Below are 26,260 nucleotides of genomic sequence, written 5' to 3' on the forward strand. Positions count from 1 at the left end.
TGTATATAATAAGATATTTTGGGGATGGGGCCGAGTCTAAACACAACATTCATTTATATTTTCTATATCCCTTATACACATAGCCTTCTAGGCAGTTTTATTTACTATTTTAAATGATTTTGTGCATCAAACAAAGTTTCATGGTATGGAATTTTCCACTTGTGGTCATGTCAACACTCAAAACATCTCAGTCAGAGCTTTTTGGATTTCAGGTTTGGGGATTGGGGGTGCTCTACTGAATCTCCCTTTCCCCCACACCATCCTCTGCTGCACTGACACTCAACATTCAAAGCTCCTGCATGCGCCACTTTCATTTCTTTCCTCTCTACGTTGATCCACACTGTTCCTTCTGCCCAGGCTTTACCTTGCTAACTCAGTCCGTAGAGCTCGGCCCTCTGCTCCCTCCTGCTCTGGGCAGAGGATCCTCCGCTGCTGCAAGCCGCAGCGCCTGGGCGTCCCTCTGTCTCAGCCGAGTGCATGTGTTGCTCCCATCCCTCTTGGCCTTTGCAAGTGAGCACCTCTAGGGGAGCCCCTGCACCTGAGCCACCTATCCCAGGACCCAGAGGCAACATCAGAGGTGAGATGACTTTAGACAGGGAGGCAGAGGCTGCAACAAACCCCTCTGGAAAACTGTGCAGCTACACAGTGCACCCGAAACCTGATGTTGTATGTGCCACAGGGACCAGAACTGTCCCCAAGGGTCCCCATCTGTAGTCTCAGGTCAATAGAGCTCCTGGAAAGGGCCCGTGAGTGGGCCAGTGGTGCTACCTTCTGCTTTCCAGCCCTGCCCTGTGCATGCCCCCAGCTAAGGGCTGTGCTGGACCCTGTGGACACTGTGAGCGGAGGACATGGGTGGCTGGATACAGGCACCTGGGTCAGGAAGATGGACTCTGTGCTCTTGGCGTCCTCATCCGACATGTGCTCTAGGCTCAGGTGGGCAGGTACTTCGCTGGTGTGGGACCTGGTCTCTTCACTCTGCAGAGTGGAGTTGGAGCGGATGGGGGGCAGAGGCACGAAGGTTCGCTGAGACAAGCCGGGGCCCTCCAGGCCCTCCAAGGGTATATGTGGCTCTGGAGAAGTGCCTCCAGCAGGGGGCAGCTCTTCGGCCAGCTCGACCTCTGCCCTGTCCCTTGAGGGAGACTTGACTGTGGTCAGGGCTGGGTGGTGGGGCAGCAGGGGCTGCTTTGGCACCTTGAGGACTTGGGTTTTCACCTGTCATGGGAGAAAGGCCAGGTTGAATTTGTTCCCCAGTTGAGAGTCTCTCCTGAGCCTCAGGCCACTTGTATCGTGGTCAGAGCCATGGGTAAGAACAGGGGGCAGGCAGGGAAACCATACTGGGCATCCCTGATGTGCCCTGTGATGAAGTAACTGTTGTATCTATACCCCAAAACTACCCAGGGAGTAACTGTCATTTTGTAGGTGAGGAACTTGGGACTGAGGGAGGTGAAGTGACTTGTTCAAGGTCAGAGTGACTCAGTGGCACAGCCTGGACTTTATAATGGCAGCTGGCTCTAGGCCTGGTGGTGCTTCCCCGACTGTATCACTCTGCCCTCAGGGACCTCAATTTTCCTTCTTTTTTTTCCCTTTTGGGTGGGGTACTGGGAAATGAGTCCCACCGCCATGCCACCTCACCCTGAGCAAAAAAAAAAAAAAAAAAAAAAAAAGTCCAATTTTGTTTTTTATCTTGAAACAGGGTCCCACTAAGTTGCTAAGACTGGGATACGGTGCACAAATCTACCTAGCAGACTAGCAATGTGAAGGATGACTGTTTTATAAAACAACTTTAAGAAAATATTTCCTTTTTTACAATATATAAAACCTCACCAGGTGTGGTGGCACATACCTGTAATCTCAGCACTTGGAAGGCTGCTGAGACAGAAGGATCACAGGTTTGAGGACAGCCTCAGCAAGTAGTGAGACTCTCATCAACCTAGTGAGACCTTTTTTTTAAAATAAAATAAAATAGAACTGGGGTGTAGTTTGGAGGTAGAATGCCTCTGGGTTCAATTTACATTATCATATACACAAAGAAATAAATGTGCATAAATAGATATACACACATATGCGTATGTATATATGAGTATATTTGCAAATATATATGTATGAATGTGTCTTCTCTCTCTGTCTCTCTGTCTCTCTCTTTGGACTTGAAGCCTTAAAGAACCAGTCTTTTTTCAAATCTCATGCCACAGGGGAATAGGCATCTGAAACACCAGGTGCCATGATGTGTCAGCAGGTGAAGAAGGAGCAACACCTGCTGCTTGAAGCTGGCGCTGGAACAGCGCTGGAGGACGTGCTTTCTCTGCCCCATCAGTACTGGCCGCGCCCATCCTCACAGGAAGAATGGGGAATGTAGTTGATCGTGTTGACAGTGCCTGGGCCTTGCTTCACTGGTGGGATGGGCTCTGTGGCATCACGAGCAGCCCGTTCTGTCTTCCATTTGCCTCCTCACACGGCTTCTTGATTACAGGCCTACCCCAGCAGGTTCCACTGTCCCCTGTCCTGCCCATGCCCAGGCACTGAGGGCCAGGCCTGCAGTCATAGAACTACGAGACCAAGAGCCGGGTCTGCTCTGCACATCTATGCCACCTTCATGAGCACACTGGGGACTGATGGGTAGCCCCGGGCTGGACAGGCCTAAGCCGAAGTCCATGTTAGCCCAGAGGACGTTGGTCAAGGTTAACGAAGCACTGGTTTGTTTCTCATTTGGCTGCTGGTATTTACACTTATCAGAAGCTTGGATCGGAGGGGTGGTGAGGTGTCTCCTGGACCCCAACACTAACTTTTTTTTTTTTGGTACTGGGGTTCCTGGAAGCCCTTCTACCTCCGGGCTACACTCCCAGACATATTTTATGCTTTTTATTTGGAAACAGGGTCTCTTAAGCCAGCACGGCTGGCTTCGAACCTGCGCGATCCTCCTGTCTCCGCCTCCCAGGCGCGGGGATTAACAAGCGCCACCACACCCAACACTAACATTTTTTTTAATGAGTGTAGTACTGAAGATTGAACCCAGGGACATTCTACCTCTAAGTTACATGCACAGACCTTTTTATTTTTTCTCCCAAGTACAGGGATTACAGGCCTGTGCCACCACACCCAGCTCAATACTAAGCATGCAGGCGTGTTACTGGGGATTGAAACCAGAGGCATTCTACCTTCAAGCCACACCCTCAGCCCTTTTTTTGATTTTTTTGTTTTGAAACAGGGGCTTGCTAGGTTGCTGAGGCTGGCCGTGAACCTGATCCTCCTGTCCCAGGCTCCCAAGTACTGGGATTACAGGTATGTACCGCCATGCCCAGCTATGACATATCTTCATATCTGGTGTTTCATCCAGTCCTCTCAGCAACTGAGAGCTTGTGGAGCTGTGAGAACTGAAGCTCAGAGTTTGAAACTCTCGCCCAGGGTCAGGTAACTATTGGAAGCAGTGGATCCGGGTCCATTCCATACCTTCTAATGTCAAGGCTGTTTTCTCCCCATTCCGCCTTCTCTGGGCCTTAATTTCTTTGTAAATTAGGGGCCACTGGCTGAGCGACCTCCATGGCTCCTACTATTCTTTCTGAGTCTCTGTCTTGTCCTTCCTGGTCCTGACAGAACAAGGCCAGGAGAAGGCAATACCATATCTAATGGAGAGGTCCCAGGTGTGTGGAGAGTGTGGCTCTACCTCCAGGTTAATCTGCATGCATTAAAAGAGGCTCCACTCCCTCTGGCGCCAGGGGTGCCATCTTGGAAGACTTACCTTCCACGATTCCTTCCGAGGTATCAAAATGTGATGCTTAGACTTTACTGCCTTCCTTCGAATTAAATGGATCCCCAGTCGCTCCTGGAGGAAGCTCTTTAGCAGTGGAGGGACCCCTGGTGCCATGATGGGAAAACAAGATGACTATTAGGTAACATTTACTGGGGCTTGCTATGTGCCAGACACTCTTCAAACTGCTTTATGTGTGTTAATGTAACTTACTTCATTTTCAACCCTAGGAGGTAGGTACCACATTATTCCCATTCAATAGGCAAGGTAACTGTGAGACACAGATCAGTTAAGGCATTTCCCCAAAGCAGCAGAGAGTGTAGAGCAAGGATCAGGCCTCCGCTAGTGTCACTCTAGCCTGAGACTACAACACCTGTGCCTTTAGCTGCTGCATCCTGGAAGGTGGCTCCATGCTGACAGGCACCGCTGCACTGAACGAGCTCTGGGAGGGGAGGTGCTCCGGTTGGGGCCATGTCCCTCCCCAGATGGGAAGCAGGAAATGAACAGACCTGCTCTGCAAAGCAGAGTATAATTTAAGGTCCATACAAGACCTAGATAATTTGGTATTTGATTCCCAAGTCTTTTCTGCTGTATAACCTTGGGCAGATCAGGAACCTCCCTGAGCTTCAGTTCCTAGCAAAGTCCATGCAGCGGATAATGCCTGCCTCCACCGATGCTGTCGGGGTGTGGAGGCTCAGCAGTGTCGCCATGCATACTGCCCACTCCTCAGTACCCCAACATAGAGCAGAGCCTTGGGCCTGGTGCCCATGAGGGGTCAGGGATGAGGGGTCAGCCCTGTTCCTTGGGCACTGAGGGGACAGGCGTGGGGGCCTCATACCTCGTGTGTGGGCCACCAGAGGGTTGTTGTGAAAGACGAGCTCACAGAGAGATGGGAAGAGAGCTGCTGGCAGAATAGCATCCTCCTTGGCTATCTGTAACAGATGCAAGAGAGTCCATCAGGCAGACATACCCTCAGCGCTGTGCGGGGCCTCGGGCCCATGTTGGGGGCTGTGTGTGCTAGGAAGAGGGCAGGGCCGGGATCAGATGCTGCTGTAGGTGGCACCCCTGTGGACCAGGCCTTGTCCCTGTGTCTTGCCACATCACCTGCTCGTGCCCAGAATACCTTGCCCACCTGTCTTAAAATTTCACTATCACTGTTTCATGTTTGATATTTAGGAATATTTCACTTTTCTACCCTGGATATGCAGCCTAGATCAAGTATTGGGGACACTGGTGGCAAAATAATAACAAACATGTAGAACACTTGTCTTTCAGAGTCTGGAAGGCTGGAGGGGATTGCCTTGACTTCAGGATCTGATCTGACACTTCACCTTCCTTCACACACCCTGCCTGTTGGGTGGACAGTGGGTCAGGGCAGCCACCCAACTAAGGGATAAGCAGAGGCAGTGGGCAGAGCCAGGGGCTGTCTGGGGCCCAGTGACTGCTCTTCTCCTGCGAAGCTGGTCTGTAAATTGTGGCCTGTTGTCCAAGCCTTTGCAGGGCACAATGTACACCATCTTTCCTGAGCAGAGTGGCTAGAACATACAGGGACTATCTCGGGGAGGGTATCTCTGAGCAGTGGGACAGTTCAGGGCCACCAGCATGAGAGGAGCCAGGAGTGGGCAGTGGCCTCTTGGACTCCTGGACACACTGGCAGGTGCTGAGTCGGGTGCAGGCCTACAGAAGGCTCTACAGCTCCAAGGGCTGGAAGGGAGAATGGACGCTTCAGTTTGACTTCCCTGGAGCCTCCCTCACCAGATGGCACTAGATTTTCACTGGGTAATTATTCATTCTTGTTCATTTTTATTCATTCAATCCACAAATATTTCCTGAATATCTACCATGTGCCAAGCACTGTGCTGAGACTGGGTAGAACAGATATGATGCTGCCCCCAAGGAATGCTGTCTATTCAGCCACCAGCACTGAAGTGGCGGCAACACAAAGGCGAGGAGGCTTGCAACTATGCTGAATGGCTTGCGAGAGAAGAGCATCAAGGGCTGGGAGGTGTGGCCCAGGCAAAAGGGGGAGGGAAGGCGTGTCCCTGAGAGCTGAAGGAGGGTAGTGGGTACTGTGAATGCAGTGGGGAGTGGAGTGGATGGCAGACACTTCTGTGTTCAGTACCATGTTGTCTACTCTTCGCCCACAGCTGGCCTATATCTTCTAGCTCCTCAGGCAGCCAGCTGTGCTCTTGCGACTCAGTCCTAGCGAGTGCTGGGCACAAATGCTAAATGCTGCCTCTAGGCATAGCCTGCACAAAACCTCCTGCACTCCTCGACTGCTTCTACCACACACCCACCACTCAACCGTCTACCCACCAGAAACACAGGATCCAACAAGGTACTCAAGATCCTTCAGGACAACAGGGCCAGACGCCAGAGGGACCTGGGTCACTGAATGATCATGGGGAAGGCCAAATGCCAACCAGGAACAGCCACTGATGGACTTTGCAAAAACAAGAATTAAACTTTTACTGTGCTAAGTGATCAAGATGTTTAAGTTGGTTGTGGCAGCTGGTACCACTTGCGCTCATGCAGAGGGGTAGTGTTCTACACAAAGAAAACAGTGTTTGAACGCCCTCAGGCTGTTAGAGGAATTTAAGAAGGCCAATGTGACTATAAGTAGAGAGAAAGCAGGTGCTTGGTGTGAAATGAGACTGGAGATACAAGTGGGACACAAATGCCAAAGATTTGGGACTTTGGGGAGTCATTAGAAGGATTTAGAAATAGGGGATGATGGCACAGCCCTGTAACCCCAGCTACGTGGGAGGCTGAAGCAAGAGGATCCCGAGTTTGCTGCAAGTCTGGGTAACTTAGTGAGATCTTGACTCAAAATAAAAAGGGTTGGGGATGTAGCTCAGTGGTAGAGCATCCTGAGTTCAATTCCCAACCCCCCCCCCCCAGACCTAAATTTGACAAGACTTGGTGATGGATTAGATCTGAGTGGTGGGAAATGGATGTAAAGGAGATAGAAGTATCAAGAATGACCACCAGGTTCTGGCTTAAGTAACTGGATGGTGGAGCTAAATATTTACTAAGATAGAGAACAATGAAAGAACAAAAAATATGAAGAAAAAGATCATTAATTCACTTTGAATTGGGCATTCTGGAGGTACCTGTGAGACCTCCAGGTAGAGATGTCAAGTAGGCAGTTGGATACACTGGTCTGGATACAGAGGAGAGGTCTGCATTGGAGTTATAAACTTGTGAGTCACTGTTCATGGGCCAGTGGGTATCAGAAGTCACCCTACGGAGAGAGTACAGAATGAGAAGAGACGGGGAGGAGAAGAGGGCCTTGAGGAAGTGTAACATTTGATCCTCTAGACCACCAGTCAGTAAACCTTTTCTCTTAAGCACCAGATAGTAAATGTTTTAAGGCCATATGATCTTTCTTGCTACTCAGCTGTTGTAGCCTCAAAGCAGCCCCAGACAATTCATAAACATGTAGGTGGCATGTCTCTTTTCCAATGCAATTTTATTTATGGACTCTGAAATCTGAATTTCATATAATTTTAACATGTCATAAAATAGTATCATTTTAAATTTTTTTAGCCACTTAAAAATGTGAAAACCACTCTTAGCACACAGGCTATACCAAGACCAGAGTTGGCAAATACAGCCACCTGTTAGTCTGGTGTCATGACAACATTGCCTTTCCCCTTGGTTTATATTACCACCTCTTGTACTATGAGGGCAGAATGGAGTAGTTGCAACAACATATAATATTATCTAGCTTTTTACAAAAAATAGTTTGCAATATAAATTCTAAATGTATATGTATCAAACAATAGACTTAAAAACATCTGGAGCCAAAACTGACAAAGGGAGAAAAAAAAAAACCCACAATCATGACTGGAAACTGTAACACACTATCCTCAGTAAGTGATCAACAAATAAACAAGAGTTTTGAAGATCTGAGTGACACTCTTGACCTCCTTATCATAACTGACATTTAACAACACTATCCTCCCAAACTGCAGTAGAATACACATTTTTTCCCTAAGTACATATGGAAGATTCACCAAGACAGACCATGGTCAGGACCATAAAGCAAGTTTAAATATCAGAAGAAAGAAATCTTACATATTATGTCATCCATCCATAAAAGAATTAAATTAGAAATCAAAAAATCTAAGATGTCTAGAAGAGACATAGATTTGGAAATTAAACAACCAACTTCTGAGCAACCCATGAGTCAAAAACAAAATCACAAGAAAAGCTGAAAATATTTTGAATAAATATAACACAGTGTTGGAGGTGTGGCTCAGTGGTAGAGCATGTGCTTAGCATGTGCATGTATGAGGCCCTGAGTTTGATCCCCAGTACCCAGAAATAAATGAGGTTTTATAGAAAATCAAGCCAGAGATTAATATTAGTACAATATAAGAAAAACATGTGAAATCTGTCCCATGGGCTTCATATCTACTATTTCTTCCCTCTTTACTTGACTACACTCAATTTATTCAAATCTGAGCTTAAATGCTGTTGAGAACATTCCATGATTCCAAATATTAGGTTGGGCACCCCCTCTCTGTATTTACTTCATAGCACTATGATTCTTTCCATAACACTAAGCATGCCTGCATTGTGACTGTCCAGTATCACAGTATCAGCGGGTCCCCACAGCCTACAAGCTCCAGAAGGACAGAGGTCACACTGGATACCCAAAGCCTCGCCCAGAGCCTGGCACATGGTAAGTACTAAATGAATATCTGTGACTGCATACCGGGACTCCTACCTTGGCCTGTACTCCCTCCACTTTCCCCATCCTGAAAACTTCTGAGCTCACGTGGAATGCAGGGAATTAAAGGGTTACCCTTTAGACCATAACTCGCCCATCCTGCCCTCCCATGTGCCCCTTAGGAAATGGGTAGAGAAGCTGAGAGTCACCTTGTTGTGGGCCAGGCTAAGGTATCTCAGCTCTGGGAAGGGTGGGGCCAGCGTCTGGTTCCTGGCCTTTAGCGACTTCACAGGAAGAATCTCAAATATGGGAGGAAGTGAACATACCTTGGTTGTCTTAAAAGGAAAAAAAAAAGAGTCAAAGTCAAAGTGTCCTAATAATAAGCTGAGGTGGCCAACCAGTCAAGACCCTTCCTATGTGAAAAGAATGACCTTTGTAGAAAGGCTTGACCAAAGAGACATCTGGGGTCATAAAGGCAGATGTCACCAAGGGCTCAGAATCCTGGCTCCAAGTTCTCCGAGGTCCCACAATGAGCTACTTCTCCAGCACCCAAAGTTCTAAATTCAAGTTCTCTTGGGCCACAGGACACAGCTTATAAATTTGCCATTCTACATGGGTGGGCTGAAATTTTTCCAGAAGGCAAAGGGCCAGTGCTTGCCTTCTTAAGGGGACTTCTCCTAGTGGGGGTGGGAAAGCAGGGTGACTTGAGGCTTGAACACCCCTTGAAGAGGGTCTTAATTTCAAGAGGAAACAACAGCCACATCCTCAATACTTGAGCGGAGTGTTGGGGCCTGGCTGTGACAGGGTGTGTCTGGGTCACTTGCAGGGTTGTGGTCTCTCTGTACAACCCAGACCTTTTCAGGGCCAACTTATTTTTACCCAGCAGAAAAAGGAAACTGCTGGATTAACCAAGCCTCACTGATTCCTTGAGTTACAAGAGACCAAAAGATATTACAAAGGTAAATTTTAGGATGATTGTTAGGTTAGGATGAATAAATGTTGTTCTGGGCTCCATTAACCACTATGTAATCTTGAGCACATCATTCAATTTTCACTTATTCACTCAATAAGTATTTGTGGAGCCCCCACTTTGGGTCAAACACTTTTGTGCCCTCCTGGGCCAATCTGTAAAGCCACACAAGTGGGACACATCTGTTACAGGTGAGAGTAGAACAAAAATTAGATTCCTTTTGAACGTTTATGACCCCCTTCTCCAGGTGACCCCAATACAACTTCTGAGGGCAGAGGGGAATATGGTCTGATGACATGGAAGTGTCCTCTCCCGCAGGAGTTGACCTTGGCAGATTTACTTTTGCTCCCTCCCCTTCTGTACTGTTTTCCCCCCTAGTCCTTTGACAAGTGTTACATCTTCTCCCTTTTGCCCTGCATTCTAAATTCTCAAGAGAAGCCTCACCTAAATGGTTAAAATACTAACTGCTAAATAATCTGTTTTTAGATGTTCAGAACTGAAAACATCTGGAGACCTTCGTAACCCACCTCCTTTAGTCTTTAGTTCTATACCTCAACTAACACAAAGCATGTACATTGCTGTGATGTTTAACTTGCAGAAGAGTACTATATCTTTTTTAAGAAAATACAGAGCCAGGCCGGGCATGGTGGCTCATGCTTGTAATTCCAGTATGTATTAGGAGTCTAAGACAGGAGCATCACAGGTTCACTGCCAACCTTGAAACCTCGTGAGGCCCTCTGCAATTTAGTGAGATCCTGTTTCAAAATAAAAAAATAAAATAGAGCTGAGGATGTAGCTCAGATTCAGAATTTTGCTCAATTCAATTCTCAGTACCACCAAAATAAAAAAGAAAGGAAAATACAGAGCTGGCGTATATTACACTTGTAATACTAGTACTTAAGAGGCTGAGACAGGAGGATTCTGGTTCAAGATCAGCCTCAGCAATAATTAATAATAGCAAGATTGTCAGTAATTTAGTGAGACTCTATTTCAAAACCATATATATAATATATATAATTTTTTAAAAAGGGCTAAGGGTGTAGCTTGAAGGTAGAATGTCTCTGGGTTCAATCACCAGTATCACACACACAGAGAAAAAAAAGGGGGGAGAAAGAAAGCAGAAAATAAAATAGCTGGGCATAGTGGCACACACTTATAATCCCTGAACTTGGGAGGCTGAGACAGGAAGATTGCAGGTTCATGGCTGGCCTCAGTAATTTTGTGAGGCCCTCTGCAACTCAGTGAGGCCCTGTTTCAAATTAAGGAACAGGGCTGGGAGTCTAGCTCAAAGGTAGAATGCACCTGGGCTCAATCCCCAGTATCACCCTCCTTTCCCCAAAAAAGAAAATATAGGAACTGGAAGTTGATGTTCTAGTCAAAGGGGAGAAAAAAGGGGAGACTCATGTCCTGAATGGTGAAGAACCAGCTCAGCACTCAGCCTTTCCATCCATCTTCTCACTGTACCTCCTCTCCCTCCCTGTCCTCAAGCTCCTGAAGATGGATCTTTGGACGTGATAGCCTCTTTCATTTTCCAAGGTAAATCTGACTGAGTAAACCTCATTCCTTCCTACCAACTCAATCTTCTCAATACTGGCTTTCAAGTAGTGAGCACTTTGGACCTGAGTCCAATAACAATAACAAAGTCTCCTCTACCATGCAACTCCCTATTTGAGGGAAACTGAGTAAGTGAAGGGGCAAGTCAGACTGGAGGACAGAAAAGGAAAAGCCAGAAAGTGAGACTCAGAGTGCTGGCCAGAGGGCACGACTGCTAGGGACACGACTGCCCTGCTGTAGTAGGGGATATACCTAGTTTTTATAGAGCGAGGCTCCTGAAAGTCTAACCATCCAACTCATTCTTCAGATTCTCATATGCCAGACAGTTGGGTTTTGAGCACTGAACAATCCTACCTTTCCTTCCTCTTTCTTCCTTTCTTCCTTCCTTCCTTTCTTTCTTTCTTTCTTTCTTTCTTTCTTTCTTTCTTTCTTTCTTTGTTTCTTTCTTTCTTTCTTTCTTTCTTCTCTCCCTCTCCTCTCTTCTCTCTCTCTGTAGTAAGGGGGATTGAACCCAGGGTCGTTCTGCCTCTGAGCTATATACCACCAGCTCTATTTTATTTTATCTTATTTATTTTTGGTGGTACTGGGGTTCCTGGAAGCCTCTGGGCTACACTCCCAGACCTATTTTATATTTTTATTTGGAAACGGTCTCTTAAACGAGTGCGCGCGGCTGGCTTCGAACCTGTGTGATCCTCCTGTCTCCGCCTCCCAAGCGCAGGGATTACAAACGTGCGCCACCACGCCCCGGGCTTTATTTTATTTTGAAACAGTGTCTCACTGAGTTGCAGAGGACCTTGCTACATTGCTGAGGCTGTCCACAAACCTGTGCTCCTCCTGTCTATCTTCCCAAATTCTGGGATTACAGGTGTGCACCGCCATGCCTGGCTCCTATTATCTCTAACTTCCATGGTACACTGTTCATTGGCCACAAGTCCCTCCAACCCACATGCACATCCTTCTGCAGTGGCCTTGCTGCTCCTTCCATTCAGAGGGAAAGCCCACATTTCTACTTGTTTGAAACTAGACTGGTTGCTGTATAATACAGAGTTTTTCCTGTTCCTGGTACTGAGCTTCTAAAATCCTTGGAATTTCTTGAGTGACAGGAATGTCTTTGTTATCCAGGACTCCTTGGGCCATACCTGAGTTTATGCTAATGAGATGGCTCTGGATGGGGCTGGCCAGTCCTAAAGGATCAACCATGTTATTAGGGTTGGGGTTTTGAGTCAGCCTGTCCTCTGAGAAGGAAAGGGAGCTAGAGATTGAGTTCTAGCATGGGGCCAAATGATTTCCACAAGTGCCAGGCTCAGGTTCAGGCTCAGGTGAGCTTCCTGGCTGGTGAGCCCATTTGTGTGCTGGGAGATGAAGTGCCCTATTCTTTGGGGGAGGGTACAGAAGTTCTGCTTCTGGGACCCTTCCAGATCACCTCAGGTGACTGTTTACTTAGCTGGTCTTTATTTGAATCTTTATAGTAAAACTACAATGATAAGTGTAACCTTTTCTTAAGTTCTACGAGTTCTAGTAAATTTCTGAAACTGAGTGATATGGGAACCCCCAAATTTACAATGAGGTGGTCTCAAGTATGGATACCCTGGGGGCTCCTAAACTTGTAGATGGCAGCTCAAGTGAGAGCAGTTTTGCTGGGAACTGTGCCCTTAAACTCATGGGATCTCTACTAACTCTGGCATGATTAGCATCAGAATTGTATTGCAATATTATATTGGTCTTTTGACAGCTTTGGCCAAAAGAATGTGCAAAAGAGACACTGAATTTCAGAATCTTGAGGTTTTCCCTTGTTCTCTTGAAACTCAGATGCCATCATGCTGGAAAGAAGTCGAGGATGAAAAGACTGCAGAAAGGCCAAGCCGTGCCAATTCTACGCCTGAGTCTAGCTTCCAACTCACCTCCCAGCTGAATAGTAGCTCTGGTGAATCCAGTAACCACCTAGCTCTCAGGTAATTTCAAGGAATAGTCAACTGCATTTGTTTGAAGTCAGTAATTCTGGGTTTCATATACGGCAATGTTTAACTAGTACAATTTCTCACACAGTTATATCTGTGGGGAGGCGGTAGACTGAGCTGCCTCTCAAGGATGTAGGTCAGCTGAATGTAAAGTTGTATTTCTTATTATGAATGAATAATATTTATTCTATGTACATCAGTCCCCATGAACTTGGTTAGTATCTGTCCTTATGAGAAAAAGCAAATTTCTGGGCTGACAAAAACCAAGTGTCTAAGCCTTGGACACCAAGGATTTGATCCTGGATAGTGAGGTGTCTGGCAGGAACTCTTCCAGCACTTGGGGAGAGGATTCGGTTAGGAGCGTCTGTGCTCTCTAACACAGCCTCCCGGTGTTACCACTTGAGGCGGCCACTGTTGTCAGAGTATGCTGAACAGCATCTGAGGACAGTGAAAGCTGTGCATGGGACTGAAGAGCTCAGGGCCCAGCTGCATCTCGAGTGGCAGCACCGCACCTGTCTGGCACATGGGGGACCCGGCAAGTATCTGTTCAATGAATGGCTTCTCTCACTGTGATCAATAGAAATGCCTTTTGTGACCTGAATAACTTGTTTCTGTCTATTAAAGTTAATGTTATGGGACTAGGGATGTAGCTCAGTGGTAGAACACTTACTTAGTATGTGTGATCTCTGGGTTCAATCCCTAGCACCACAATTAAGTAAGTAAGTAAGTAAATAAATAAATAAATAAATAAATTGCCCTTCTAAGTCAAGTACACAAATATAAAGCTCCTACCTCTGATGTTGAGAATGCGGGGTAAGATGAGAACACGACCTCTGAAACACAAGAGAAACAAAATGAAGGTGGGTAAGAACGCTGACTGGCCCTCAGGCTTGAAAAGAGACTACAAGTGATTAGGAATAAGTGAGTTTAGAAAAGCTACTGGATACAAATTCAATATTTCTATGTACTAGCAATAAATAAGTGGAAGGAAAACATAAGGAAGCATACCTTGCTGGGTGTCTGGTGCACCCCAGCACTTGAGAGGCTGAGACAGAAGGAGCACGGGTTCAAGGACAGCCTCAGCAACATAGTGAGACTCTCAGTAAACTAGTGAGATGCTATTTCAAATAAAAATATAAAAAAATGTGGTTGAGGCTGTAGCTTGAAGCAAGAATGTCTCTTGATTCAACCCCCAGAACCACCAAAAAATAAAGAGAGCAATACCATTGACAATAGCATAAGAAAGATCAACTGCCCAAGAATGAATCTAATGAAAGCTATGCAAGACCTCACTGTTGCAGACTATGAAGCGTTGTTAAGAAAACTTTTTTTAAAATCCTGGTGGGATCCATTATTTTAATGTATAGAAGACTCAACACTGTAAAGATGTCAATTGATCTATGGGGTCAATGCAATTCCAGTCAAATCCCAGTAGACTTTTGTGTAGGAATTGACAAGCTGATTACAAAATTTCTATGGAAATACAGGGAGGCTTTATAATAGCTACAACAATTTTTTTTTTTTTTTTTTTGGTACTGGGGATTCAACCCAGAGGCATTCTATCTTTAAGCTAGGCCCCCAGCTCAGTTTTATTTATTTGGAAACAGGGTCTTATTAGGTTTCTGAGAGCCTTACTACATTGTTTTTGTTTGTTTGTTTGTTTGTTTGTGGGTTTTTTGTGGTACTGGGGATGGAACGCAGGGACATTCATTCTATCTCTGAGCTACACTCTCAGCCCTATTTTTTATTCTTTTTTTTTTTTTTTTTGGTGGTACTAGGGGTGGAACCCAGAGGCTTTCTACCTCCGGGCTATACTCCCAGAACTATTCTATATTTTATTTGGAAACAGGGTCTCACTAAGTTTCTGAGAACCTCACTAAGTAGCTGAGGCTGGCTTCGAACCTGTGCAATCCTCCTGTCTCAGCCTCCCAAGCATGGGGATTACAAGCGTGCACCACCATGCCCGGCTTTTATTCTTTATTTGGAAACAGGGTCTCACTGAATTGCAAAAGACCTCACTAAGTAGCTGAGGTTGTCCTTGAACCTGTGATCCTCCTGTCTCAGTTTCCCAAGAACAAGATTACAAGCGTGTACCACTACACCACACTTAGCTACAGACACAACCTTGCTGAAGAACTTCACTACCAGGTATCAAAATTGTTATATACAACCATCAAAAAACTCTAGCAAAAATATAGGAAAATGTCTTTAGGCTTTGAGATGGTCAAAAAAAATTGTATTTTGCTCAATGCAAATTGTATTCCTCAATTTAAAAGAACTGTAAAACAAACCAAATAACATTATGCGCATATATGAATGCAATTCTATGAACCTATCAATTACAATACACTAATAAAAAATAAATGTAAAACACAAACAGTATGGTAGAGTTGGTAGAGTAATAGGTAACTAAATCAGTGGAACAAAATATATAATCCAGAAAGATACTCCTGCATTAAAGGTGTGTGTGTGTGTGTGTGTGTGTGTGTGTGTGTGTGTATGTGTGTGTTTTGCTGGGGATTGAACCCAAGGGCATTCTATCTCTGAGCTATGCCCCCAGCCTATTTTATTTCTTATTTTGAAACATAGTCTTCCTAAATTGCTAAGACTGGCCACAAACCTGAGATTCTCCTGTCTCAGCCTCCCAAGTACTGGGATTACAGGTATGTGCCACCACATCCAGCTGGATTTGGGTTTGTAATACAGGTAACATTTATTTCCTTTGTGCCTCTGAAAGCTGTCATGTGGATGTGATTCCTATAACTATGGTAGCCATCTTGAGGCCTCAGTGGGAATTAGTCTAGAAGGACAAGCAAGGCTAGGGGTGCCAGAGAAGAGGATGGAAAGACTGAGGATATTGATTCATCACAGAATTAACCATTTATGGAAAGCCAAAGATGGCTGATTCTCTTTTTATTTGAAATTTTAAAAAAATCACCCACTTTTTTAAAATTGGGGATTGAACCCAGGGGCCTTTTACCTCCAAGCTATACCTACCACCCCATTTAAATTTTTATTTTGAAACAGGGTCTTGCTAAGTTGTTGAGGCTGATGCCACATCTGCAATCCTCCTGTCTCAGCCTCCTCTCAAATATAGGAATTACAGGCATGTACCACCAAACCCGGCTAATTATCCACTTTTCATTAATTTCCAAAAGCTTAACTGAAAACCAGTTAGGAAGTGATTGAAATAGTTAATGGTTAAATTATTTTTTTGAAGATTTAAAGAAGTTTATTAGAAAGATAGAAATACAGAAAATAGAAATACAGCTCCATACCAGACTGGCATGGAGGGGTGACTCGAATGAATACACCCAATGGTTAAATTATTAATAAAATGCAGCAGCTCCCCAGGGAGCCACAGACTTTCAGGATAAATTCCTAGAAGTTTATTCCCACCATGAGGCTAGTGTCTGGAACTGGGGGCATCACTCACCTGTCCGGTCAACATCTTTTTTCATGGGCAATACAGTATAATCTGGTTGTTCATCTGAGGCCTCAGACATCCATGACTTGGACTGCAGCACGGATTGGGGCTCTTTCCGGGGGGTTGCCCTGCCTCCAACCCAGTCCCCCGACCCATCACGAAGCTGAACCTGCTGTAGGTACGGGATCCGGAAAATCCTGTTTTGGTCCAGGCTTAACTTCTTCAGTCTTTAATTGAGGAAAGTGAATACAGAATCACAGCAACAATGATACCTCAGGGATACTTACCAATCAACTTAGGGAGAGAAGACTTACCCTCCCTGGTTCTCAATAGCCTTATCTCTAAATGGGGTACTATTTAGTAACTTTTCAACTTTTCTGGTGAAAATTAAATGAAATAATATGTAAATGGTCTGGAATACAATACTCAATAAATGGTAGTTGGAAATTCTCTAGGGATCTAAAAGTGTAGCTATTTAAATGCCAGCATTTTCTTTACTTTGACCAAACAGGTAGGATTCAGGGGCTAAACTTCTGATTTTGATTTTTTAGGGTCTGTCTCCTCTCTCGGGGTCGGGCTGCCGTCTTTGGTAACGTTTCCTCCCCACCTTTCTCTCTGCCTCCGCTTATCCAGGCATACAAGGAGAAACACCCTGCTGATGTCCCACTTTATGATGAGCTCAGAGGGTAGAAACGACTTCCCCATGGCCACACAGCAGAGATAGGTGGAGAAGCTGGGACTTAAGCCCAGGCCTCAGGACTTGCAGAGCACCCTCAGGGTATGAGCACGATGGGATAGAGGGGATGGGCCCTGCACAGGCAGGCTGGTGGCTTTACCTCCTGAGCCCTGCCAGGCTGGCAAAGCAGCTGGGGTTGGAGAGTTTGTTGTCATCCAGCATCAGGGTCTCCAGGGCCGGGAACCTCAGGATGTACCTCTTGCTTGTCAGCGATGTTACCGATGCCTCCCTGTAAGTGCGAAGGCCTTGGGTACTGAGCACAGGAAGGGAAAAGCTCCAGCAATCCAGGAAGAAAGGGAGGCGAGGAAATCACCTGGGAGGACTAACCAGCTTGGGAGCTGCTCTAGTACCCAAGAGAGGTCTCTGTAGACATAGACAGAGGTGAGATTCTCTCCCCACCAACATCCCCACTTCTACACACACACATTACTGAGACCAGGCTGGGGCAGGGTCGGGGTGCTGGTGGTGCTCATGGGCAGTATTAGGGTGAGTGAGGGTGCATTCTGAAGGTAGAATACCCCACAGTCAGGGCCCAGGGCAGACTCCTGGGTATGCTGTATCACCCCAAGGACCTAGTGGTATGGACTACATCTGCCACCAAGTGGGGAAGGTAGACTGGATGAAGGGCGCCATCCCTGCAGTGGGCTTCTTTCCAGTGACTCCATAACATGCCCACGTCCATAAATAGATGTTTTTAAATCAAACTCTGAGGAGTCCTAGAAATACCTGAGAGTGAGGTTTAAGAGGCTGAGGTCCTGAATTACACAAGTGGGGGAAGTATTTCAGGTACTATTATTAATGTGCCTTTCTCTGTTCCCAGGTAGATGAGACCTAGGTAACTATGTAAATACACAGATAAATGACTCAAGTCACATTTTCATTCCTCCTTACACGTTCCATTCCATCCACAAACCAAAGTAAAAAACCCTGGACATACAGGCACGAATACACACAAACACACACAGAGCGAGAGGAAGGGAAGCAAACATGTCTGCAGAGCCTACTGCATTCCTGGTGTTGTGCTGGGTGATTGATTGATTGATTGATTGATTTTGTGGTACTGGGGATGGAACCCAGGAACATTCTACCTCTGAGCTATATCCCCATCTCTACTTTTTAAATTTGTTGTTTTTCAAAGTTTTTATTGATGCATTGTAGTCGTACATCTTAATGAAGTACAAGATAGTAGAGGCAATACATACACACATCACCCAGTTAGCCCTTCCCCAGTTCCCACCTCATTCCCTCCCCCTCCCTCCTTCTCATGTTTGGCTTAGTGACTGACTTTGTTATATCTGTTAATGTATATCATGTTTATTTCTTATTATGAATCGGGGCCTCACTAAGTTGCTGAGAGCCTCACTAAGTTGCAGAGGCTGGCTGTAACCTCGCAACCTTTCTGTTTCAGCCTTCCAAGTTCTGGGATTACAGTGTCCACCATGCCTGATGGTGTCGGGTGTTTTGTGATGCTATCACAGAGGTGTGGTAGGAAGGATAAGTATTATTTATCTGCTTTTCAGACCAGGACACTCAAGCTCAAAGTGAATTGCTGAAATTCTCCTAACCAGAAAGTGGAAGAGTTCAAACTAGAATCTAGTTCTTGCCCAACTTCAATCCCAGGCCCTTTTCATTCTTGCTGCTGAGCAGTGCTCACATTCACCCCTTCAAGCCCCATGTGGATTACAGGCTGGGGAGATGGAAGAGGTGGCTGCTCTCTGGGCTAAAGAGCTTAACAAGTGTAGGCAGAGTTCTGAAGCTAGCACTGGAACATACACAAAAATCAGAAATATGCACAGGTGAATTTAGAGAAGGTATATAGTCATTCATTCATTCATTCATTCATTCATATTCATGTATCTCTTTAACTTATATTTATGTGGCTAGTTACTGATAAAAAGAACAAACCCAGGGCTTTCCATCTTCTTTCAAATGATATAATTTTGTTCTTCTTTATGGCTGAATAGAATAAGTGAGATCAGCCAAGCACAGAAGAAGAAGATACATATGTTTCCTCTAATATGCCCAAACTAGGAAACACATAGAACATCAGTGGGACTCCAGATATTGAAGGGGAAATACTAGCTAAGTTTGGATGGTAAGATAGGAGAGGAGGAAGGCCGGTCTTGATTAATAAGGGTCTACACTTGAACATGTGTAAAATTATGAATAAGACATGGTTAACCTGGACAACCATTGGTGGGAGGGGGGAAGGGAAAATGGGGGCGGGGGGGAGAGGGCACCAAATATAGTGTAAATGTATACTATTTATGTTCAATAAAAAATTGTTATAAAAATAAAAAATAAAAAAAAATAAAAATAAAAAAAATAAAGCTATAAAAAAAAAAAGAACAAACCCCACCTTTCGAGATGCTTATAATCTCATGGAGGAGGTGGCCATGCTGCAGGCAGTGGGAATGCTTTAACAGAAGCATTTTCTGGGGTGGGCTTAAGGAAGGGAATGTCTAAGCTAAACCATAAAGAATGAGAGGAGCCAGGCGTGGTACTCTCAAGTATTGCAATACCATTACTTGGGAGGTTGAGATAGGAGGATCATAGGTTCAAGGCCAGCCTCAGCAACTTAGTGAAAATCTGACTCAAAATAAAAAACAAAAAAGGGCTGGAGTGTAGCTCAGAGGTAGAATGCCCCTGGGTTTAATCCCCGGTTGCACATGTACATGCACACAAACACATGAATGAGATGAAATATGCATGCTCTTAAATGCTCCTAACCAGCCGGGCGGGCGTGGTGGCACTCCCTTGTAATCCCAGCATTGGGGAGGTGGAGACTGGAGGGCGGTTCAAGGACAGCCTCAGACACTTAGGCCCTTTGCAACTCAGTGAGACCGGTTCAAATTAAGAATAAAAAATATGGCTGGGGTGTAGCAAAATAAATAAATAAATAAATAAATAAAGCTCTTAACCACTAAAGAGGAAAGAAAAAAACATGGAGAAAAATCACCTCTTTGTGCCTGGATGTATAACATAATTAGAAGCACTGAGCAGCCATGTCTTCTACCATAGGGCCCAGAAAGACACCTGTGGCAAGCCATGAAGAGAAATGGCGTGTGAGGTGAGGCTGAGAGGCAGAGCTTCCAGGCTGCCCCACGGTGCTCAGGGCCTACTTTCTCTATGTCTGGAAGGCATGGCTGTGAGATTCCTCACTGTTTCTATCATGAATTGCCCCAGTTTGGCTTGCTGTGAAACGGAGAGCAAAAGGTATCCTTCACAGGACTGAATGAAAAAAGGGACAGGGCAGATAAGGGTTCAGGAAGAGCCCCAGAGGCAGTGTGGAGAAGAGGCTTGAAGTTCAAAGACCAGAGACACTCAGGCAGGAGGAGGCAGCCTGGAGTTTGTGGTGTCTCAAGGTCATAGGTGACTCTTTTTCCCTTTAGTGGAAGGACCAACTTTTCCACACACTGAATTTTTTTCTAGCTGACAGCAAAAACAGAATGGTGCACATAAGCTCTTGATTTTTAATTAGATGGCCAAGTTTTATTTTACTCCAATGAAATATGAAACAACTAAGAGATAAGCCTTCAAGAAATTTAGCTTAAGCTTTACAGTGGAGAAGCAGGCTCGGTCTTGTCTCTGTGACAAGTGGCACTGCCTTGCCCTTTTAATGTTCTGCCCTAATAACAACATGGAAAAGATTCATTTTTGTCTATGGAACAGATGTCTGAAAAGAGGGGTCAGCTATGGGGTGGGTGAGAAGGCAGCTGCTGGCTATTAGAGGCCCTCTGGGGGCAGAGAGGCGAGGGTGGGACAGTGAGGAGCTCTTTGAAGTGGCAGAGCCTGCCAGGGGTGGAGAGGCTGAGGGCTTCAGCTGCACAGAGTGGTGCTATTTTTATCACCCCTTCTCTCAGCAAATGCAATTGATACCATTTAAAATCTGACAGATTTAACTTCGTATTTCTTAGAAGCTAAAAGGGAGCAGGCAGAGTTCAGGTGGATGCCCAGGTTCTAGCTGGGATGACTCACAGCAGCTGGGGAGTAGGCCCAGGGGTTAGGTTCAACAATGGGAATGTGTGTCCTATTAGAAGCAGGGGCGGGGGGTCTGGAGCCTAGAGCTCTGGCTCTGGCTCTGGCTGTGGTGCTGCTGCTGCTTTGCCTGCTGCGTGACTCCTAGCTGGTGTTGAGCATCTCTGGGCCCAAACTTCTCTACTTATGGTAAAATGAGATTTCTTTCACTTTACATTCTAAGATTTTGAATTAGGCCAAAAAATATTGCTCTCAACAGACTGAACTAAGTGCTGTAACAAAGATGAGACTTAGCAAGCTCTTATGTCAGTACAAATGTCAGATCGGCTTCTGTGTTAAAATACAAAAAGTCCACTATGCAAACATGGGATGAAAGAGACATGGCTTTAACAGACTATCTGTGTAAAATAGGGACTTATGAAGCTGGGCGTGGTGGCGCACGCTTATAATCCCAGCATTTGGGCGGCTGAGACAGGACTATCACTCAGGTTCGAAGCCAACCTCAGCTACTTAGTGAGGCTCTCAGCAACTTAGTGAGACCCTGTTTCCAAATAAAAAATATAAAATAGGTCTGCGAGTGTAGCCCGGAGGTAGAAAGCCCCTGGGTTCCATCCCCAGTACGACAAAAAAAAAAGGGGGGGGGGAGACTTATGATGTGGCTGCTAAATATTATTTTTTTTTTTAGGTGGCATTATTAGGAATACAGCAGTAAGAAGAAAGGAAAGAGGTAACAATTCCTCTCTGCTCTATGCTGGTTATGCCTGAGAAACATGGCTGGTGTGTTCCAAGGTAGAAAGAGAATAGGTCTAATGGGAGAGCAGATTTGGCTCAAAACAAGTAATAGAGCAGCCGATAGATGGAGTGGGTCAGATATGAATGATTCCCCTAACTCACCCAGACAGAGATAAATAGCATAGTTTAAGGCCTAGAAATAGAGACTCAAATAGTTCAGAACAGATGAGTTATACCATGAAATGGAAAAGGTGAAGCGAAAGGAAGATGGAGAAGTTGACAGAGACAGGCCACGGAAAGTTTTGTGAGCAATGTTAGTAGAGTTTGTAATACTAGGAACTGCTGAAGGATTTTAAGCACATAGTGCTGGAATTGCATGTGCACTTGAGAAAGTTCACTCTGGCTGCTGGTGAGGAGGATGGGCTGGGAACCATGGCTTAATTGATTGTCTCATGAGGCTAGAGAATCAAAGCCCAGAGCATACTGAGAGGAGAGCATCTAATTAGAAATAACTTTTCTCCAGACCTCCTTGTCAGCAGTTTTTCCTAAGCTTTGACTATTTAGCTAACCCATTATGCCACTGCCCATGCATCAGCACAGATTTGCACTTCAGTCTCCTCTCAGGCAAGCAAAGGGACAGATATACTGCTCTGGGCCTTGCCTACCAGGAGGATTTATCTTTCCCCTCCAAGGAGTGAATCCCACCTATTTGTAATACCTTGAGTGATTTTTATATTCTTGCTTAGCATCTGATAGATATACATCTAATCGTGGAGAAATCCTGCTTAAGAATTAAGTCAACACCAAAGAAAACAAAGGTGTGCATGTGTGAGAGAGAGCAAGTGACAGACTGACAGAAGTTGTACCAAGAAATAGAGATGCACACAGAACCTTGATAAGGTCCTATTTATCTACATTCAGCCAAGTGAATCTAGCAGATTCACTGTAGGACTTCTGAGATACTAACCAATAAATTCTCTTTTTGTTTAAGCTGGTTGGAATTGGACTTGTATCACTTGCAAACAAAAGAATCCTAACTAATGAGACCCCAAATATAATGCTCACTACCTACTATCCCTGCCTCCTTAAGCAGCTCATCAGCCACCATCATCGCTGTCAACTTCATCATGAAAGCATCACAAGCAGCTCTAAGTTGGTCAACATTAACTGAGTACCTACTGTGTGCAAAGCATTGGATCCGTGCCTAGGAGTTACAGATCAGAGATGAGCAAGACAGACCCCCTGCCCCAAAAGAGCTCCCAACCTACTTGGATAGGCTATATAGCCATCTATCTATCTAGTGTAAAGTTACATATACGTTTATGAAGCATAAGTCACAACAGAAGATGCAGACTCGACCAATTGGAGGGATGTTAAATTTGCCTGATGCTTAGAGATGGGAGGAAGGGATGGGCTCAAGCAGTCCGAGAAGTTTCTGTTGGGGAAGGTAGGATCAACTGAGCTCAGCTTTGGAATAAGTAAAGAATGTATATAAGAAGGGCTAGGGCTTTCGCTCAGTGGCAGAGCACTTGTCTAGCATGCACATGGCCTTGGGTTCAATCTCCAGTACCACAAAAAGAGAAAGAGAAGATCTAGAGTCAGATGAACTTGGTTCAAATCCTGTCTTTGCCACTGATGAGCTTTGTAACTTTGGGGAAGTCATTTAATGCCAAGACATCCTGCTGCCTCGGCATCTATGTGTTGAGACCCCACTCCACATAGTTAAATCGGCAAAAAGCCCCGAGAAAGAGGTGTCGTCTCTGGCCAAAGTACCCCCCACTTTTACTACTATTCTTTTAACTTTCTACACGAATTGCTCCAATGATGTGAAAACAGGACTATGATAGAAATTGAGTCTGTGGAAATAAACTCTCTAATAATTTGCCTAAACGTCCTTGGCTCTGCTCAATAATAATAAAAACTGGCCAGAACTCAGATGCTGTGATAAGTATTCCAGCTGCAGCAATCACAAAGGGTCTCCGACCCTCACTATCACTAACTTAGGTTAAGCTATTAACTCCGGTAAGGCAGCTCAGTTTAAGGTAACTTTGTTTACCCTTGAGATCCTGCCTAGAGACAGAAGAGATAAAAACCTTGTGTGTGACCTTAAAGCAATTTAGTTGATAAACAACTTAGTTGCCCAAATACAATAGACTCAAGGAAAAAGATTGGTGACTTTTACGCTCAGTGTAAATATTCCTGAAGACAGAGAGACTGACCGCATGGTTAGAAATGAATATGACAAAATAAAGGACAGACGTTTTAAGTATATATGTATGAAGGAAAGGAAATACCGTAAGAGTAAGAAAAGCATTTTTGCATGAAGAAGAGCTTATCATAAGAAAGTCCCAACTGGGAAAGAAAGGAATTAGAAGGTTAAAAGCAGGTTGCAGAGGGTTTGTGACAGGGAAATGGATTATTAAAGATGGATAGACCTTTAATAGGCTTATTGTCTAAAGAAGAGTGTTCAGCAGTTAAGGAAATACATCTGACAATTAAAACCAAGAACCTTGTGGTGTTGTTTGTGGTATTTTGCCTGCCAAACTGTGTTGTGAGTATGCTTAAGCTTTCAGATTTAGAAGATAAGATGCCAACACCTGAATCACCACATCTCCCCACACTTGCTATATGAACTGAGCCCAAAAGATGGAAAGTTCCAGGAAAAGTTAAAAGAAGATTCCCCGAGAAGCCCCCAAGCCTTGGCCATGCTTGTTTTTTCTGGGAAGTGGCCCCCTGAAACTGCTTATCTGCAAGACCTTGGAGGATTGGGAGTTAATCTCTCAAAGGCTAACAGCCCGCTGAAGGACTAGTTTTATTACCTTTGTTTACATGTCATTCATTATTATTTCACAATGATTGCACTCACCCACTTTTCTCTTATTATTAACTTTACTGGTGAAGGGTATAAATTTCTTGGGGTTTTTGTAATAAAGTGTCATTGGCTCAAGAAGCCTTTGTCCACCTCAGATTCTTTCCCAAGCGTCATACCTAAAAACTTAGGGAATTCATAGAGGGGAAAGAATCGCTGCAGATAAGTTTCTGCAGGACATCACCTGCCTTTTGCCCCATCTTTCTGAGGCTCCCGACCGCGAGTGGACTTGCCCCCTACAGGACTGAGCCCGTCGGTAACAATTTAACTCATCTATGCCTCAATTTCCTTGTCTAAAAACTTAGGATTATAATAGTATATCTAACTCATAGATCTGTTTTGAGAACTAAATGAGTTAACATATGTAAAATGCTAATAATAGTATCTGGTATATAGTAAGCACCACATACATGTTCTTATTAAAAGAGGAAGATCTAATATATTCCAGCCAGAAGGAATAGTTTCAATAAATATGCAAAGTAGGTATGTATGAAGCTTATTTAGAAACCAGTAAATACACCTTCCACACTGAAGCACAGAGCTCTTTGAGGGGAATTGTCTGGCAAGATCAATATCTCAGTTTAAAAATGACCAAGTAGCTGGGTGTGGTGGCATGTGCTTGTAATCCCAGTATTTAGGAGGCTGAGACAGAAGGATCACAGGTTCACAGCCAGCTTCAGTTACTTAGTGAAGCCCTCTGCAATTTAGTGAGATCCTATTTCAAAATAAAAAATTAAAAAATAAGCTGGGCATGGTGACACATGCTTGTAATCCCAGCATTTGGGAGGCTGAGACCAGAGGATTGTGGTTTGCGGACAGCCTCAGCTACTTAGTGAGGCCCTCCACAACTTAGTGAGACCCTGTTTCAAAAGAAAGAATAAAACAGAGAGCAGTGGGTATAGCTCGGAGGTCAAATGCCCCTGGGTTCCATCCCCAGACCCACCAAAAAAAAAAAAAAAAAAAAAAAAATAGGGCTGGGGTATAGCTTGGAGGTAGAATACCCCTGGGTTCCATTCCCGGTACTACAAAAAATAAAACAAAATGACCAATCAGAGGCAGGGAAAGCAGCTTTCCAAACAGTACACAGGAAAATGGGGCACCTATCCGAGGCTTTTCCTGGGAGCTTTTTTGGGTGGTGCTCCCTGCTTTAAGAACTCACAGCACCTCCAAGCTGCTCAACACTATGTCTTTAGATACTTGTACCCAGACACAGGCTTCTGAGGGAACACACAGGATGACCCCAGGCTTAGAACTTACTGTTTGCAGGGCGTGGTGGCACATGCTTGTAATCCCAGCATTCGGGAGGCTGAGACCTGGAGGATCGCGGTTCACAGACAGCCTCAGCTACTTAGTGAGGACCTCTGCAACTCAGTGAGAACCGGTTTCAAAATAAAGAATAAAAAATAAGGCAGGGGGTGTAGCTCAGAGGTCAAATGCCCTGAGTTCCATCCCCAGACCTGCAAAAAAAAAAAAAAAAAAAAAAAAAAAAGAACTTACTGTTCTGTGACGGCAAGATTGCGTGGCAGGGAGGTGAGCCCATTGCCAGTGAGGAGCAGGACACGGAGGTGTGGCAGAATCCCCAGGTCACAGATGGCCTCCCCAGTTAGACTGTT

At 44.9% G+C, this 26,260-nt stretch overlaps 1 protein-coding gene across 6 annotated transcripts in view; it reads right to left on the reverse strand.

Annotated features, from left to right (window-relative positions):
- Positions 1-26,260, reverse strand: part of XRRA1 (X-ray radiation resistance associated 1) — a gene marked incomplete at both ends in the record, with an annotated part of 58,356 nt that overhangs the window by 4,100 nt on the left and 27,996 nt on the right. For 2 of the 6 annotated variants that reach the window (XM_080709706.1, XM_080709701.1), the window contains 8 exons: positions 871-1,212; positions 3,737-3,852; positions 4,584-4,677; positions 8,633-8,758; positions 13,698-13,738; positions 16,342-16,559; positions 17,169-17,297; positions 26,145-26,260. The exon at positions 26,145-26,260 is cut by the window's right edge and continues 18 nt beyond it. In XM_080709706.1, coding sequence (XP_080565832.1) covers positions 871-1,212; positions 3,737-3,852; positions 4,584-4,677; positions 8,633-8,758; positions 13,698-13,738; positions 16,342-16,559; positions 17,169-17,297; positions 26,145-26,260 — 1,182 coding nt within the window. Of the gene's footprint in view, positions 1-870; positions 1,213-3,736; positions 3,853-4,583; positions 4,678-8,632; positions 8,759-13,697; positions 13,739-16,341; positions 16,560-17,168; positions 17,298-26,144 lie in introns of those variants that run through there. The other 4 variants (XM_080709702.1, XM_080709705.1, XM_080709704.1 and 1 more) reach the window with 4 other exon arrangements.

The sequence above is a fragment of the Muscardinus avellanarius genome (assembly GCF_963383645.1).
Source record: "Muscardinus avellanarius genome assembly, chromosome: 1".
NCBI classification, from domain to species: domain Eukaryota; kingdom Metazoa; phylum Chordata; class Mammalia; order Rodentia; family Gliridae; genus Muscardinus; species Muscardinus avellanarius.